This window comes from Hermetia illucens, chromosome 4, assembly GCF_905115235.1.
Source record: "Hermetia illucens chromosome 4, iHerIll2.2.curated.20191125, whole genome shotgun sequence".
NCBI lineage: Eukaryota > Metazoa > Arthropoda > Insecta > Diptera > Stratiomyidae > Hermetia > Hermetia illucens.
In genome coordinates, this window is record NC_051852.1 from 112964289 (window position 1) to 112981754 (window position 17466).

The 17466-nt window shown below is 40.3% G+C and overlaps 1 protein-coding gene across 1 annotated transcript in view; it reads right to left on the reverse strand.

The window, feature by feature from the left end:
- The window catches only part of LOC119653792 (protein PRY1-like), a 131604-nt gene that overhangs the window by 11343 nt on the left and 102795 nt on the right, over window positions 1-17466 (reverse strand). Inside the window, exons 3-6 of the mRNA XM_038058798.1 lie at window positions 16851-16994; window positions 16249-16378; window positions 1335-1424; window positions 1161-1265 (exon numbers count right to left, since the gene is read on the reverse strand). Coding sequence (XP_037914726.1) covers window positions 1161-1265; window positions 1335-1424; window positions 16249-16378; window positions 16851-16994 — 469 coding nt within the window. The remainder of the gene's footprint in view (window positions 1-1160; window positions 1266-1334; window positions 1425-16248; window positions 16379-16850; window positions 16995-17466) is intronic.

Here is a 17466-nt window from a genome sequence, read left to right on the forward strand (position 1 = left end):
CGTAGGAGGTAGGCTCACGTATGGGTCTCGTAAAGCCAGAACATGCTTACTAAATCCGAAATCCAAATTATACTACTAAATGATATTATCTTTAGGGGCTTAGTAACGTTAGTATGGATGACAGATGAGTGAGAGAAGTATAACCGATAAGTATAGTACAGTAAAGTAGAATAAAAGAGTCTGTAAAGTATAGCGGACCTCATGGAGAAGATTCTGTGGATACATTGCTAGAAAAATGACTTCAATTCAGGGATGTTGCAGAAAACAAGCGGATCATATACAAGTTCGTTAATTTTTCTAAGATTTAAGAAATTGTAGTACATCAATGCCAGCCACAAGGAGTTCAAACACGGTAACTTGGAAGTATTGGCGGTAAAAGCAAAACTTCCGGCTGCACCGCATGTCTCAAGGAAAGTCAATCAAAATACATCAACATCAATACTTTTGACAGAATTGAGAGCAGTGACTTATCTTGTGATAGCTTATATAATATATTGCGGGCCCAGGTTGTGGCTGGTGCGGAACTTGGAATATCAAAGCAGCTAAGCTAACAGGCACACTTAAACCGCCAGAGTTAATTATTGTCACCTGTGGAGCATCACACCTGTTTGCAATATTAAGACATATTGCCTTCCTGAATCTAGAAGAAGTGTTCGACCGTGTGCAATAGAAACTCATTTGGTGTGAATTTCGACAACATGTAGTGCTAAAAGAACTCGTAAGCTGGGTAAAACTGCACATTTGAAGGGGCAAAGTCCAAAATGAGGTATATCGGAATCTTTCCAGACTTCTTTTGGTGTTTATCAAAGGAAGTACCCTCTTGACAGTCCTTTTGGTTCTGAACACGTACAGTGTCACTTAAAACATTCAATACTGCTCTGTTCATGTTTTTCCAAATCACAGCAAAGCAAATTTTGAGTTACTCTCCCAAAAGCGAATGCGACTTGTCGCCCTCTATGGTACCGTGTGCTAGCCGGTTATCTAAGACAATAAACGCTGCCTCGCGGTAATAGACATGAAAATGTTGTTGGGGATATCTAAGAACAAGATTGGATTACAGCAATCGTGGAGAAATTGCGCGAAAGGTGTCTTCGTAATATTAGAAAATGATTTTTCTTTATGTTAGCTGAAAAGTTATAAAAAAGCGTCAATTATCTTACCAGGTGGATAATAGTAGGCTACAACGAAGATTTTCCCGGTTTTGGAAGACGCTTTTCCTACACCAAAATACCGTGTTGAAACCCAAACCATTTGGGTGAAGTGACCTGCAATTCATTTAAAAATAGAATGCATGAGCAATGTTTATTTGTTTTACGTTATGGAGAAAAATTTACCTGCATTAACGTTGGTATGGAGCAAGCCGGGCTCTTTAAAGTAGTTATATCGTCTTACTGTGCTATACCAATAAGAAGCCACTTCTTGCCCTGGAAAATGATATTTTTTTTTGTAAGTCTGCGCTTATACACACGTTAAGCAAATTTTGAAATAGAAGTTCGCGGTTCAGGTGCTATTGGTTGTAGAGAAAAATGTATAGTGGCCTAATTGTCGGATATCAGTATCTGAGTCAAATTAGCCTTTAGCTAATTCACTAGTTCTAGGCGATTCACTAGATCTATCGGAAACAAAAACTTATAAACATATATTGATTCACGGAAAGTCTGCCCCCCCCCCCCACATTTAGTTTCCTGTTCCTTGATCATACGCAATTTACAATTTATTTAATTGAAGGGATCAAGAAATGTCGTGGTGGTGGGGTTTTCGAAAAGAAAGAGAGCTAAAAGGGGCTGAATTTTGAAACAAAAATTGTATTCCTATGGATGAAGTTATTTTGGAGAAATGCAGGATAATTTGCGTCACTGGTCTCGGGAGAAAACAGACAACGTATTTGTATGTAAAATCTGGCATCAAAAATGTTGAAAAAGGTCACGAAGTTTCAGAAAAGTGAAGCGAAAATTGTCCATGCCGATAGTTTGATAAATAGACGAAAATTCCAGGAAAGCATGCGAAATTTGGAATCACTAGTCTCATGGGAAAAACCACTCAATACCTCGGTGTGGCTAAGACTTTTGCGTCGCGCTGTTACTTGTTACAACAATATTACCAGCAGTTATGTCAGAAGCAAAGGAAGTAATCGAGGAAAAGCCCGCAACTACCCCAGAAAGATTTCGGAAAGTGAAGGCCAGTCCATTCCGTCTCAAAGAAATATTCAAAAAATAGTGAAAATTGAAGTGGAGACATTACGAAGGAAGTATTGTTCCAAATTCGTTTCACAGTACACCTCAAAATTATCGAAACACAGTATTTTGAAAACATTTTTTTGTTGAAACATTTTTTTTATTTTGAGGATAAATTATAGTGATATCCGAGGGCTTGCGATGTCTGCAAAGAGACAAAGGATAAAACCCTTAGGGGAGTCATCGTCCGAGGAGGGGATTTTGGGGTCCGCAGAACAGTTAGAGGGGAACTCGAGCCTTCTAAGCCAAATTTAAGAGTCCAAGGAGCGAAAGGCGTTCATGTCTTACCAGCTCCAGCACTAGCAGGACCTTATTCTTCAACTTCAAGAGGTGTTGAATCAACAGAGAAGAGAAGGGGTTCAACAGCAGCACTAACATGAAGTGACCTTTTAGTCAGGAAAGACTATCATTTTGACGAAGTCGCCACCGAGAACCTGCAGCTTTATTAGTGAAAACGGCAGATAACAGATAAACGGTAAAAGTCAGCTGGGCTTGACGAAATTCTGAACTTTGTCCTAAGAAACCTCCCTACGGTCTTAACCAAGTTTCTACTTGCTCATTTCCTTACTATCTAATTTGCGCAAACTATTTAAGAGAACATGGACAATCGAATTGGTCCATCATTGCGATCTCAATAACATAATTCCTGACTTTCAGTTTGAACTCCGACTCAAATATTCCACCCAGCACGCTCTAAGCTGGCTCCAAGATACCGCGAGTATTCGACTAACCGTCAATAACGAACCTAGGGTATCCTGTACTTTTGCGACTTCCGTGCAGCGTGTGACGCATTTATTTAGGGTCCTAAGGCCATAAATTCGCGTTTAATGCGACCATATCGAAAGTTGCTGATGCTGTTTAAAATCTAAATTGTTTATGAATATGTTTTATGTTAGGACAATAAAATTCATTCAAAACTACTTATATAATGGCGCTTTGCAGTTTTTTGGCACGACGGTGATAAGATTCAAGAGGATGGAAAAACATTATCTTTCACCAAATTTTTTGGGAGGTTTATGGTTGGTTTACATAGTCTGGGGAGGAAGATATGGAGAAAAGTTGTAGAATTTTGGGAAATTGGTTGAGAACCTACAGTTCCTGACACTTCTGGTAAAAGTTGAAGTCAAATAAATAGTGTGAAGTTTTATTCAACCTATGTTACCGTCATTGGCCGTCGTAAAGATAATACCTAAAATTATCTTGGAACTTAAAAATCTGAAAAAATCAAGAGGCCCCACTATATGGTGGCTTCAAATAAAGTTAATAATAGTATATTATTATAATTTTCACTAATTGGCTGCAGAACCTCCCTTAAGTTTATCCTAAAACCACGAAATTTTACAGCAATGTTGGCTATAATACAGAGCTTGGTACCAAGTTTGGTGGAGATCGCATTATTACTAACAAAGTTATAATAGGTCAAAGTTGTCACTGCTTTGGAAATTCAAGATTTTGAATGTCAATATCTCCTGAAAGTGAATATTCTCACATAATATATGCGTATATTACGTGTTATGTACTAATGGGACAAATTCACACTCAAATGTCTTTATAAAAGAAATATACAAAATTTTCATACCTGGAGCGTCCAGCTTCCAGTTTCCTGACTTGTTTTTATATTTCATATAGAAGAAAGATATTTTATTTTTTACAAATAAGAGAAAATAGAAAGAATAAATATTGAAACTTTGCAATACGTGTCCATTAAATCGAAAATTGTACACAAAATTAGTTTGTTCATGCAATCCCAAATTAGCTTCTGAATGTTCCAATGGATTATCCAATAATAAATAGGTCATCGTAATTAACAGAGACTCCCTTGCTTATCTAATTCATCGCTATTCAGCCCAACCTGAAATCCTGCCGTTTGAATGGATTTCTTTGCAACCTACACAAAAATATATTTCAATACGGTTCATTTGCACAGAATATAATTAAAAGGTCATCGCAATTAGGGCACACATTTTTCAGTCTCGCTGTGGCACGTTTCCTGCTCCCCAAAGGATATTTCTTATTCACACTGAAATACAAACATATAACGCCCCAAATTCAGTGATCGTTGTTCCACGTGATTACATCCAGGCTACTGTAGTAAAATGGGAACGTAAAAATGTGATTTAACGAAATTAGTGGAAAGGAAGGAGCAAAGGAGGCGATTAAAGGCATTCCAGCTTGTTAGGGCGTTGGACCGCTTAAACCCCGAAATCAAACAATCTCACACCAGCAATCCAGGCTCGTAGTAATTAAGTGACACGCGAACATATCAACAGCATGCCATGAATTTCGCCGAATAAATTATAGAAATCACGCACAAAAGATTTTCTAGTTGGCACAAACGCTTAATAAATTATGTTCCTGCACATGCCGTAAATAATGGTGTGTTATGTTACGGACATTGTAGTATTATTAATCAATGAACGCTGGATGTCCTTATGTCGTATTGTCACGATTCATTAGACAAACGTGCATACGCTTAAAGTGTGGGTGTATCTATATTTTCACGAAATATTTCTGGAATCCCCAAAGGTGTAGTTGAGCGAAGATAGTTTGTGTGATGTATTAGGTTTTATTCCGCCTAAATAAATAAAAAAAAAAAAAATAAATCTATAACGCTGACAAAAGTGCCAAGGTACTTAATCGAGGAAAAAGGAAAAAGATGACCTTTCTTGATATGAAAAAATGCGATTCCGTGACTGACTTTCACTGAACTGATTTTAACTGACTATACGACCCATTTATGATTTGCATGCTATCTGACCAATGGACCCAGCGGGATCCATTCGTTGAAGTTGTTATCAACTAAGCCTCGACTACTAAGGTCTGTGGCGTAATTGATGTGATGCCGTTGCGACTTTCTCAAACGTTACCTCTTTTTTCTCTTTCCACATCCCCGTATGTTAAAATTGACACTTACCATCCCGTACTTTAAAGTTTAGTTCAGTCGATCCACTTCCAACTTCCAAATCAGCTAGATTGAATTTCGGCAAATCCAACTTGATGCTTTCAACTTAGAATTAGTTTCAATTAACTGGGATCGCGTATTATATAAGTTATTGTGTTACCAAACTCTTAGTGACTTGCAATATCCTTTCCGATTTCTTTACCCGTTATGCCCCTTCTGCTACTTGTCTGCCCTTTTATTCAATTTGGTTGAGCACGGAGATCCAGAAAAACATCCACCTGAAACATACACTGTGGAACAGGTTTTTGGTTTCTAAAAATATCGCTGACCTTGCTTATTTCAAGTAAATGATTAAAAAAGCACATAAGCGATGCTTGATGAGCGTTGAGGTTGTTTTGGACCAACACTCGTAATTCCCGTAATTCCATCAAATCTTTCCGCACATCCGTTAATTCTGCAGACTCCTCTGTCAACTCCCCACAACAATCCTGTGATCTACTCGGCTCGTACTTCTCTTTCACCTCGTTCAGGTACAGATGACTCCGAATCGCCTTTATTCCATCCTTGGTTGAGTTTCTCATTGGCAAACTTGACCCCAATATCGGACCTAGTTTCGCTGGACTTCCTAACCTCTTCCTTGTTAATCGCAAACAATGCGTCTCCCACTTCGTCTGTGTAATCTTCAACAAAAGCCTCCAAGAATGCTATTTTCCTCTTCTTTGGAAGGAGGTCCTTATTATCCCTATCCTCAAAAGCGGAGATCCTATTCTAGCTGCGAAACTACCGTCCTATTTCTTTCTCTTGTTTTACTTAAAAATTCTCGAGAGTTACATGAATAATGGGTTAACTTCGAACTTCGGTCACCGCATAACTATGCAGCATGGTTTTGTGCAACGAAGATCTATGTACTACTTCAAACTTTGTTGACTCTACCAACTTCGTTGCTAAATGCCTTAATTCAAGGTAGATAGTACGCTCTACTTACATGCTCATTTAAAGTCCTTGTTGCCGTTAACCGCAATGTTCTCCTCTCCGAACTATTCTCATTTAACTTGCATTCATCTCAAGGACCCAACGGCTCAAATCGTTCCTGCAGTTTCTTTTCATGGTTACTCATCCCGTTCCTCCTCCCCTTCCTCTGATATTGCTCAAGGATCTATACGTGGCTCCCTACTTTTCCTATTTTTTATTAATGAACTTCTTTCTATCCTCACCTGTCCGTGTTTGCTTCATGCAGTTGGTCTTTAATTGTTTACCTCTGTTTCGTCTTGCAATCTAACCTCGATACTCTGGTGCGTTGGAGTTCGATAAACCCGCCGACACCAAATATCAGAAAATCCCACTAGATGTGCTACTTGCTTAAACCCTAACAGCATTCTTTTCGTACTCTCTTGGTGGACAACCCCTATCACTACTGAGCTCCTTTCAAGATTTGGTTATACTCATGATAAATTTCGTTTTATTTCCCACCTTGTTGACATCAATCACCTTTGTAAAATATGTGGTTTTATTCTAGGTTTCTCTTCTGACTTTTCTTCAATCCAGCCGTCTATAACACTATTTGACTTCTTTGTTAGAAACTCCTTGATTATTGCTCTGTAATTTGGTTTTCCTTCTATAACTGTGACTGTCGCACTCTTGAAGCTGTACAACCCAACTTCATTCGATCCTTCTCTTATAAAGGAACTTTCCTCGTGTGGACTATCCTTCCCGACTTCGCACTCTCAATCTCCCTCCCGTGCAAAAACACCGAATCTTCCTTGGTATGTGTGACTTTTCCAAACTCTGTAATTGTCTGGAGGAATCCTCTACCGTAGTATACGTGGTACAGATATTTTTGGCAGTGCGCTTCGCGGAACTCAACAGCTATTTTCACTTTATGATCCCAAGATTATTCGGGTCCAACAACGTTCTACAGTCAAAAGATCGATGACTACCTGGATGAAGTGGCCTTTCTCGGCTGGTACTCTTCACGATTGGCAATAAATGGAAGTAATGGATAGGCACCAAGGTTCTTCGTAACTCGTTATGATTAGGCCCAAAGGGAAAAGTGGATCTCTTATTCTTGAATTCTCTGTGTTCATACTGATTGCTTGAAATCTTTTGCTATTATAGAATATTTTATATTCTAGTTCACAAAGTGTCGCATCTGCTTCTTTCCTGGTTCATTTCCATGGCACTTACTTTCGTAGTTCTTTGGACAAGATCTTTTAGGTATCTTTTGTGAAATTTTGACTTAATTTGAGTTTTCTTATTCTAAATATGCATTTCGTCAAGGATAATACAGTAGAATCCCGATAATTTGTATGGTGAAGGGACTGACGATTTGGTACGAAAGAGCGGCATTACCAATTACTGGGAGTGCAAAGTGAAGAAAATTAACTCTGGGGAGCGGCAAATTTATACCAATTAGCCGGAATATAAAAGTGATTGACATTATTACTCATGGCGCGTCTCGAATCATGAATCGGATCATGATTTATAAACAATAATTCATAAAAGTAAATAAAATTTCATTAATTATGTACGTATGGCTGTATATGGCAGTTCCGGATGTATAAAACGTGGAAAGTAACGTGCTCTGTAGACCAGCTAATTTTTATTCAAGGATCGTTGAGGACATGATTCGAATTCCATGTATTTAGTTCAGGTACGTGGCATGCTGCAGCTCCTCTACATTCTAGTCTAAGTATTCTCTTCGTTTCCAAGCACAATTCTGTGTACCTTGGTGACTTCATCCTGTAGCAATTACTTAACTGAAACAAATGGTTCATAACCTTTCCAACAGCAATAAACAACGGCTGCTCCTATTGAAGTTTATGTACGACAGTGTTTCTTTTTAGGGGTATATGGTGGCGCCAGGAAATTTCGCGTACTAAGTCAATACCTTTATACATAAGAATCGATAGCACTCGCCCCTTAACAATAACAGAATAAAATATTGTTGCTACGGGTTTTTGCATAAATACGAAGATACGACCAAACAGATTCGTGTGGGTTGTTGGAGAAACACTTCTGTCAGGAATGTTTGTTGGCAGTCATTGATTTATGTATGAGGAAAATATAAAGACAGAATCCATGACTAAATAGTTCCATAATAATCAGAAGGACATCACTGCATTTCCGGGTTGAGAAAGTTTTGTTGTTATACTTTTTCGACAAAGTATTTCCATGTAAATTTCCTGTTCAGCAAACTCATGCAATATCGCTAGCGAAAAAGTTTTAGGGATAACTTTTTATTGTGTAGAAAGCAATGGTAATGCTCTTTGTAAAAATGCTTTGGTTTTATCATGAATGTCGTTATTGGAGTCCAGCTTTCCCATCTTTTTCATACTTTATGCAGTTAAATATATGGTAGATTTTCAAGTTAGTTTTTCTTACAAAAATTCTATGCAAATTGAGAGGAGAATTTCAAAATTGTTGCTTTGATCTGTCTTCTTTGGAAGGCAATGGGTTGATTCCACCTAAACTTTTGGGGAGTGGCCTTAGCATGTGCTCGAGGAGGGCGATCAAACGCGAGTCTAACTGACTTATCTGAAGAGGCTTTTGTTACGAAGCGCTGCGGAAGGTTATATGGTGTCAAAGAAACTGAGGTGGCCCCCTAAGGGCATATGCTCCAGGAAAATTCATGCCTGGAGTTGCGCTTTACATCATTTAATTGCGTGGAGGTGTTAGATGCGCTTCACATCCACTGGTGTGGATGCTGAAGCTGCACTCAGTAAAAACGAAAGTTCGAAAAAGATTACATCAACTTTGGGCGAACAAAAATGTCCTGCACATATCTGAAACCCAAAGGACCGTCATTTGGCGACTGAGACTTAAATAAGAGCATGGTGGTTTCTTTACAGCAACCTGCATACTTGTCTACTCAGGAAAGCGTTCGAACTGGCCACTTGTTTGTTGGTGATGAAGGTAAGAATGGAACCACTGACATTGTCTTGTAGCCAATGTTTGCTTGATCGAAGTGATTGAAGGATCTGCTCAAAAATAACTACATAGCATTCAACAAAGATGGTAATTTTTGTAGAACTTGCCTCTAGGGAAAGCCATCCTGGAATTATTTTGTAAGAAGAGAAGTAGCATGGATATAAACGTAACAGGGTCATGCACTCCAATATGTTTTATGGGCTGTGAATATGATAATTAAGCAGGGCGGGCTACTTAGTCGTCTTTTCGTCCAGATATTTTGGATATTGCCCTTTTGTGGGTTAGCATCCTGCAAATTTCGAAATTCTACCCCGGATAAGGACTGACCCAACGTTGAGGACCTTTAGCTATCGAAAACAGACGATGATTGGTTTCTTGAATGTGCACACGCTCCTTGATAACGGTAGCGAAAGTCCTCCGAATGCTCACTTTCTCCAACTCCAGCCAGAATTCCAACAATATAAGCTGGACATTTTGGACTTATGCTAAGTAGGATGGTGGGATTCTGGAGAGTACTCCTCTATTTCTTGCCACACTTATTCTGGAAAGCTGAGTGGTAGCAGACGCGAAGCCGGTGTTGGGTTATTTCTGTCGGCTAACGCGTGCTCTCGTGCTCTTTGAAAGCCAGTTTCTGACGAACTTCTAACTGGAAGATTCCGGCTCAGGTTAAGGAGCATCACAATTATACAGTACTATGCACCAAGGGAGACCTACGATATAGTGAAGAAGAATGCTTTCTACGAGCACTTACACGCAGTTTAGGAAAGCATTTCTGCTGGTAACGTTGTGATCATGATGGGCGATCTGAATGCGAAGGTAGGCTCTGACAACAACTTGCTCGGACATGTGAAGGGGGAAGCACGATCTTGGCTACCATAATGATAGTGTCGGGAGTTTTGTGGATTTCTGGGACTTCTGTTGCCTCGTCATTGGTGGCACGTTGTTCAAGCAGAGAGCGTGCCATAAGATTAGTTGCGTTTCAACTGGCCGAAACCGTACGAGCAATCAGATTGACGACTTTGCGATCAGGAGTTATCTCTTGAATGTGCGTAAGAAGATAGGTGCTGACGTCGGCTTCGAAAGTGATCACCGTATGATGGTCGCTTACTTGTGCTTGCATGTTGTATCCGCCACTTCTGGGAGGGTTGGCGAGCTGTGATCCTTGAAGTTCAACATCGCCTGCTGTCGCTCGACAGAGGGTGAGCTATCTTGCTGATCGGACCACAGATACATTGAGTAACCAGGGTGAGAATATTGATGAGTATTGGTTTTTCAAAAGCGATTTGCTATTAAGCTGGTCAGGGAAGCGGAAGATGTTGCGGAACGCAATGATTTTAGAAGTGTATACCGAACCACGAAAGAACATGCATGTCGCAAATATTTCGACGGTCCTGTGAGTGGTGTTAACGGCCAACTCCTCATCCACAATGATTAACTGAAGAGATGGAAAGAAGATTTTACCACGGTTCTGAATCGTATCATATCGGATAAGATTCCTCGTTTTGTGGATGAAATGTCTAGTCATCGTAACATTTGGATATGAACTGTTCTTCCAAGCAGAATCAATGCATTAACTACATAAACACTCTACGGATCATTTGGAATACTGTGCGAAGTTTAGATCTTCGCTTCATTTGCTCTTCATCGATTTCGAGGATGCCTTACAACAGCGTGAACACGAAATATATCTGGAGTGTTCTACGCAAGAGGAAAATTCCGAAGGCTTTAAGCCTTTATCGTGTCATTAGAATACGAGTATGCTGGGTTGATTCTATTACAAACGAGGAATGTGGTTGACGCACAGTCCTAGCAACCGTGCGAGATATGATCGGAGAGCATAAGTGGCGGTGGAGAGGCCACACATGAAGCAGGAGCGATAATTGGATGTAGTAGAATCCATTTTCCCAAGATGGCCATGGAGTAGGTTCCCGCAAGAGCAATTGGCGCTGAACAATGGAGAAGGAGTGCGGACTCCTGAGTTTGCAAATAAAATTGTTGGACGAAAAAATAGAATCGTTCGAAGGAAATTCTCAGGGACGAAAAACAATACTCAATCATCATCATCAACGGCGCAACAACCGGTATCCGGACTAGGCCTGCCTTAATAAGGAACTTCAGACATCCCGGTTTTGCGCCGAGGTCCACCAATTCGATATCCCTAAAAGTCCTCACCTACGCCATCGCTCCATCTTAGGCAGGGTCTGCCTCGTCTTCTTTTTCTACCATAGATATTGCTCTTATAGACTTTCCGGGCTGGATCATCCTCATCCATACGGATTAAGTGACACCGTAACTTATTGAGCCGGATTTTATTCACAACCGGTCGGTCATGGTATCATCCTCATATAGGGGGCCAAAAACTCTTCGGAGGATTCTTCTCTCGAACGCGGCCAAGAGTTCGCAATTCTTCTTGCTAAGAACCCATGTCTAGCAAGATCATTGTCTTGTACAGTAAGAGCTTTGACCCTATGGTGAGACGTTTCGAGCGGAAAAGTTTTTGTAAGCTGAAATAGGCTCTGTTGGCTGACAACAACCGTGCGCGGATTTCCTCATCGTAACTGTTATCGGTTGTGATTTTCCACCCTAGATACTCAATCGCTAAGTTTAACAGTAAAACGAATGAAAAATACTTTGCAGTTTTGCAGGTTTGAGGGTTTCGCCTGAGAAATGAAGTCGATTACAATGAGACATTTAGTTTCGTAGTCCTTATTTTGTTTTCACTGCTTTTTTTTTATTTAATTTATTTCTAAATTTTCTGCAGCTCTGTAAGTTGGGATTTCAGGCTACATTCAACGAATTCCCTGGTTATTGTAAAGGAAGACTAAAATTGTGTGGGATAGGAAACTTTTAATTTCGAAGAACCATTGCTCGGATAAGGACTGATCTTACGACTACGACCTTTGGCAATTGGAAACGGTTTATGGTTAGTTTACAGAATATGCGAAAGATCCTCAACGAACGATATCGAGGGACCTGCAGAATTCCCGCTCTAACTTGAACATTCGGACCTAAGCAAAGTGAGATGGTGAAACTCTGGAGAGTATTCCTTTTCCTTTTGCAGAACGATGTTTTTGTAGTTTGGAAGTAGCAAATACGAATCCGCTGTTGGACTGTTGCTGAAGGCAACCGCTAGGCATTGTGATTGTGATGGGTGATCTGAATGCCAATGGTAACTATGATACCATGATGTGGACACACACTGTTCGAGTGCAGGTCTGCTACAAGGTCGGTTGGGTTCCATAAAGCTACCATGTGCAACAGAAGAGGTGCTCACACCAGTTTCAAAAAGGACTATCATCTAATGGTCGTTGATCTACACTTGCGTGTCGCCACTGCCCCTGCTCCGGTTGTTGTCTAGCAGTGAAAAATTTATTTGTCATGCAAAGGACGAGAAAAATGACCGGAACCCTCTTACAATGCCAAAGTACAAGAAATTTTATGAATACGGCGGTGAGGGAAGCAGAAGCTCCCACAAATAACAATGATTTGTTGTTGTTGTTGTTGTAAGCGTTTCGAAGGTCTCGTCAGAGACGTTAATGCTAGGTTTCTCATCCACACTGTCGAAGATGAAGAGCAGTTGAAGGGGCGGAAGGACGACTTCACCACGGTATAAGATTCTACGAAATTTCTCCTCTTGTGGATGATATGGTAAGCCACCTCAACGTGCGGACACAAAGCGATATTGTCCCTGCTAACGAAACGAAAATGATATCATTTTCCCATCACCGGTCCTAACAGAGTTAAGCCAAAAGTTTTAATGATTTGTCTTCGGAACTTTTCGAAGCCGTCTTCACAGCCTCTGTAGACTTGCCATTTCCACTCAGTAGTAAACGCTGGGAATCTGAAATATTTCCCAGTGAATGGAAGAAGGGAATGATTATTAAGATTCTAAAGCAGGGCATCTGTCTTGAGTGCGATAACTGAATGACCGATAGTTTTTCCAATCCTGGGACGCGTCAAAGTGTACCCCGAAAGTTTCATCAACAGAGAGATCGCTCTGGATCCTTCTATAGCAACCATTTTACACTGTGGATCACTAAAGAGTAGTGTACGGAATTAGAGTCTGCTATTAATCACTTTAGGCAAGACAACGTGAACATGGATTGCTTCTGAAATGGTCTACCCAGGAGGGCATTATGAAAAAAACAATAGCTATATTAAACATTAAACATAAATATTAAAAATACATTCATTTTTTGATCGAGAACATATTTAAAAATTTTGAGCACATTTTTCTCCGGCACTGCAGATGATGTTTTTGTAACGTTTCACAGTAAAGCTGATCTCGAGTAATTCATCGAAAGTGACCTGGACAGTTACTCGGGAGTTCCAAAGTCCTATCAATTCGTATGTGCAATAATGAATGAAAAATGAGGAGTTCCGTTGGTTGCGCGCTAGACATCCGTGGACATGCTGATGAGGATGCGGAACTGATAGTGGATAGATAACATACTGGGATAGGGCGACAACTCCATTATGGGTTATGCTACTAAATAAAGATGATCGGCGACTGAGTCGTGGTGTAAAACAGTAGAGGGAGCGTGGAAGCTCCTCGGAAAATCGTAGATGTAGGGGTGATATGGGGAGCCGACGGGAACCGACAACGACAATTTGTAGGTGTGTTCTGTGCGCTATGCCCACCCAGGGGTATATTCTGTTAATTGCAGTAGTGGATTTTGTAAAGATACAGATGATCTTCACCTCTATAAAAATTCCTAGTGTTGGACACGTTTTATACGGTAGCATATAGTATTTTCTGCACACGGGGTTTTGTATACGTCTTCTTCTTTTTCTTCAGCCTTTGTCCCGTTCACAAGCGGGGTCGGCTCGTCGTGATCGGTTTCGCCATTTGGCTCTATCGAATGCCTGATCTGGGTGCAATCTCGAGGCCTTCAAATCCCCATCCAGCGTATCAAGCCACCGTTGCTTAGGTCTGCCTTTTGGTCGTTTACCATCGACTTCGATGTTCAGACCAATCTTTGCAAGTGAATTCTCGTTTGCACGAATTGCGTGACCATACCATCGAAGACGCCTCTCTCGCAACTTTTCCACGATCGGTGCAACCCCATAACGATCGCGGATATCCCCATTTCGGATGTGATCTAAACGTGTGACGCTACTAGTCCAACGTAGCATCTTCGTCTCCATTACCGCGAGACGCCGTTCATTGTCTTTAATGGTCGGCCAACACTCAGAACCATAGAGAGCGACTGGACGGACGACATTGCGGTAAATTTTAGATTTGAGACGTTCGTTGATACGTCGATCACAAAGGACACCAGTTGTGGAACGCCACTTCATCCAGGTTGCGTTAATGCGTGAAGCAATTTCATAACGCAGCTCTCCATTGGCTGATAGCGTTGACCCGAGGTATTTAAATCGCTCAGTTCTGGGCAGATCACTGCCGCTGACAGTAATTGTGCCTGTTTCATGGGGATCAGTCGTCAAAAATTCAGTTTTGTTTAAATTCAATCTGAGACCGTGTTGCATGAGGCGATCATTCCATTTTTGAACAAGTTGCTCGAGATCATTTTTGCTATCAGATGCTAGGAAAACATCATCTGCATAAAGCAGTGTGTAGGGCGCTGGACGTTGGATATCCCATGTGACGGTGTCCATAACAAGGACAAAGAGGAGTGGTGAGAGGGCACTTCCTTGATGAACTCCAACAGAGACATGAAGCGGTTTTGATACACCCGCCATACTTCGAACTTTACTTTTCGGATCGTGGTAGAGCAATTGAACCCAGCGCACGAGTTCTTCTGGCACGAAGTGTTGTCGTAAAGCATACCAGATGAGTTCGTGTGGTACACGGTCAAACGCTTTCTCTAGATCCAGAAAGGCAATGTAAAGAGCACAGTTAGATACTAGACAGCTACCTCACTCCCCCTTGCCCCTCAAGGGGGGAAATCAGTGCGAGTACACACGATTTCAAATTGTTTTGCCCTTGAGCATGAGCGAGATGTACCAAAAACCCGATCAGCTGTGTTTGACATACCGCCCGGACTTGCCAATGTATTGGTGAGATTGGTAAATTTTTGCTTATGTATAAGTGAATACGTGAAACAACTTTTTGCTATATGGGTGACCACACCGTAGTACCAGAATAGCAAAAGCTCACCGATCTCTCTCTTACCAATACGATTTGACGAAGAATATGCCTTTTCCTTGTTTAGCGTCTCTGATGTGTACAGATAAGCTTCTGCAAGCACATTTGCAAGTGGAGTCATTTTTGTAAGGGTACTGCCTATAGTAGATCTACTGTGGTAAAGAGGGCGATGCTTCTCACGGTGTTTCTCCATGAGTAACCGCGCAGCGTGTATTGCGTCAGTAGTTCCGCAGTTCTTGACAAATCCGGCTTGATTCACGGTTATTTCAACGATTTCGCGAATACGGTTGTCAAGAATGCGTTCAAAAATCTTCATGGTATGGGAAAGTAACCGGATCGGACGGTAATTTGAACATTCTGCTGGGCTACCTTTCTTTTTCCATATTGGAACAGTGGTACTTTCTTGCCAGTCAGATGGTGTTCTTCCTTCCTGAATAACCCGGTTAAAGATTAAGTTAAAGGTTTTGTATACGTATTGGGACGGAATTGCAAAGAGCTAATTTGAAGTGACCTGTGCCACCAAAATTCACTTTAGGTTGCCTGGCAGTAAATCAGTTTCTTCTAAGAGGTAAGAGTTTTATGGCCATTGAAATTAAATTGTCTACTTATCAAGAAAAGATGTTGTTCTTAGAAGTTTGCTTCCTTTCCCAGATAAAGGTAAAGTCTCATGGTGGATTGTGGTAAAGTTATTATATAAAATCGACATCTTTTGGTATGCATCATGATTCCGCAAACGAGGCACTTTTGTAGAGTTAGCTCTTGATTCAGACCAGCAAATTAATCAATCCAAAAAGGACCTAATCATATACATTTCGTTTGGTGTGATGTACCTAATTAAGCAATTCATGTCAACAAACTGTTTATTGAAACAAGAGCGATGTATGTCCAAAAAAACAAGGACGTTGGCTGTTTTATTTCTCCCCATTTGTTTTCGCCATTCGTATAATGGAAACTCTTCAAGTCATTCTATTTTACAAGCATGTTAAATTAACACTAAATCGATATTAGCAACCATTATTCAGACGAACTGAATTTCCTTTAAATTTAGGTTCAAATAGACCATAAAAATAACTTACCTGTTAAGTCAGTTACAAGTGCACTTATGGGACAACAAAATAAATTCTGCCCTAGAGTTTTCTCTGACCGATAATAAAATTCATTGGTGCTTGCCAGATGATTGGCCCATTGCTGAGCGTATTCACACAGCTGAAAGTACAAATCAAGAGGAAAATGCTGAATGAGTCCTGGCAAATTAAGATTGACACGCAAATTTTTTAGGTGGCAAACTGACTATATTCTTTGTCTGTTTGTGGATATCCCCGTCACCTTGTTTTTGTAGGTATAAAGAGTAGATGGTTGCAATAACTACTGGAAATGGCTACTGTCATATTTCTTCAAACAAATTGGTAAATTTCAACCACTTTTCAAAGCTAGCGTTTCTTGATAGAACCCTTTGATCGGGTTAGAAATAATAATTGAATTTAACTGCTTTCTTTAAAAAAAAACCTTTCAGGCAGCTTTCGCTGCTGTTATGTGCCATACATGTTCACGACCTTGACTTTGTTTTGAATTTTTATTTAATTTATATGAAAGACCTAACGCATGGAAAAGACTTCCTTTGACATAGGCTTACAAATGAACGTATACACATTAATGCAACTGACATTGGCCTACTTACCTCAGGGGATACAGTCAAGGCGGGAGCTCCATGGCGGGCTCTGTATTCATTATGCCAACACAAACAATCCAAAATGAAATCTTTGTCTTGCAAAACAGGTTTTGGTGACTCCTCACCGTTGTTCATATCTCGTTTTGAGGATACCTGAAAAAAATTAAGCAAAGACAATTTTAATAAAAATGAAAAATCTTTGTTCCTAAGAGGATTGTCGCTGACAAGCATTTTTTTATCATATCATCCATTATCCACGTGGAAAACCTTCATTAAAGTCCTTTGTTCAGTTCAGTGAGAATCAAAGCGGAGGCGGCGTAGGTAGAAGTTAGTATCCTACGTGATAGCACGAATTGGAAGATAAACTCAGCCGTCAGATATTAGCTTATTCTCACCGGTCGATTTAACAAGGAAAAGCAAGCCCATTTTCAGAAGGTGAACGAAGAATCATGAAAGGTAAGATTATCCTAAATGAGCTTCATTAATTGTGAAATATGAGCATTTGTGTGGGTAATGTGATAAGTCAAATAAAATGATACAATTTTGTCGTACATTATCTACGGAGTCTCTCCTTGAAGTGGTCATGGCCATTTGGTTGTGAAGGGAGAAAATATTTCAATACTTT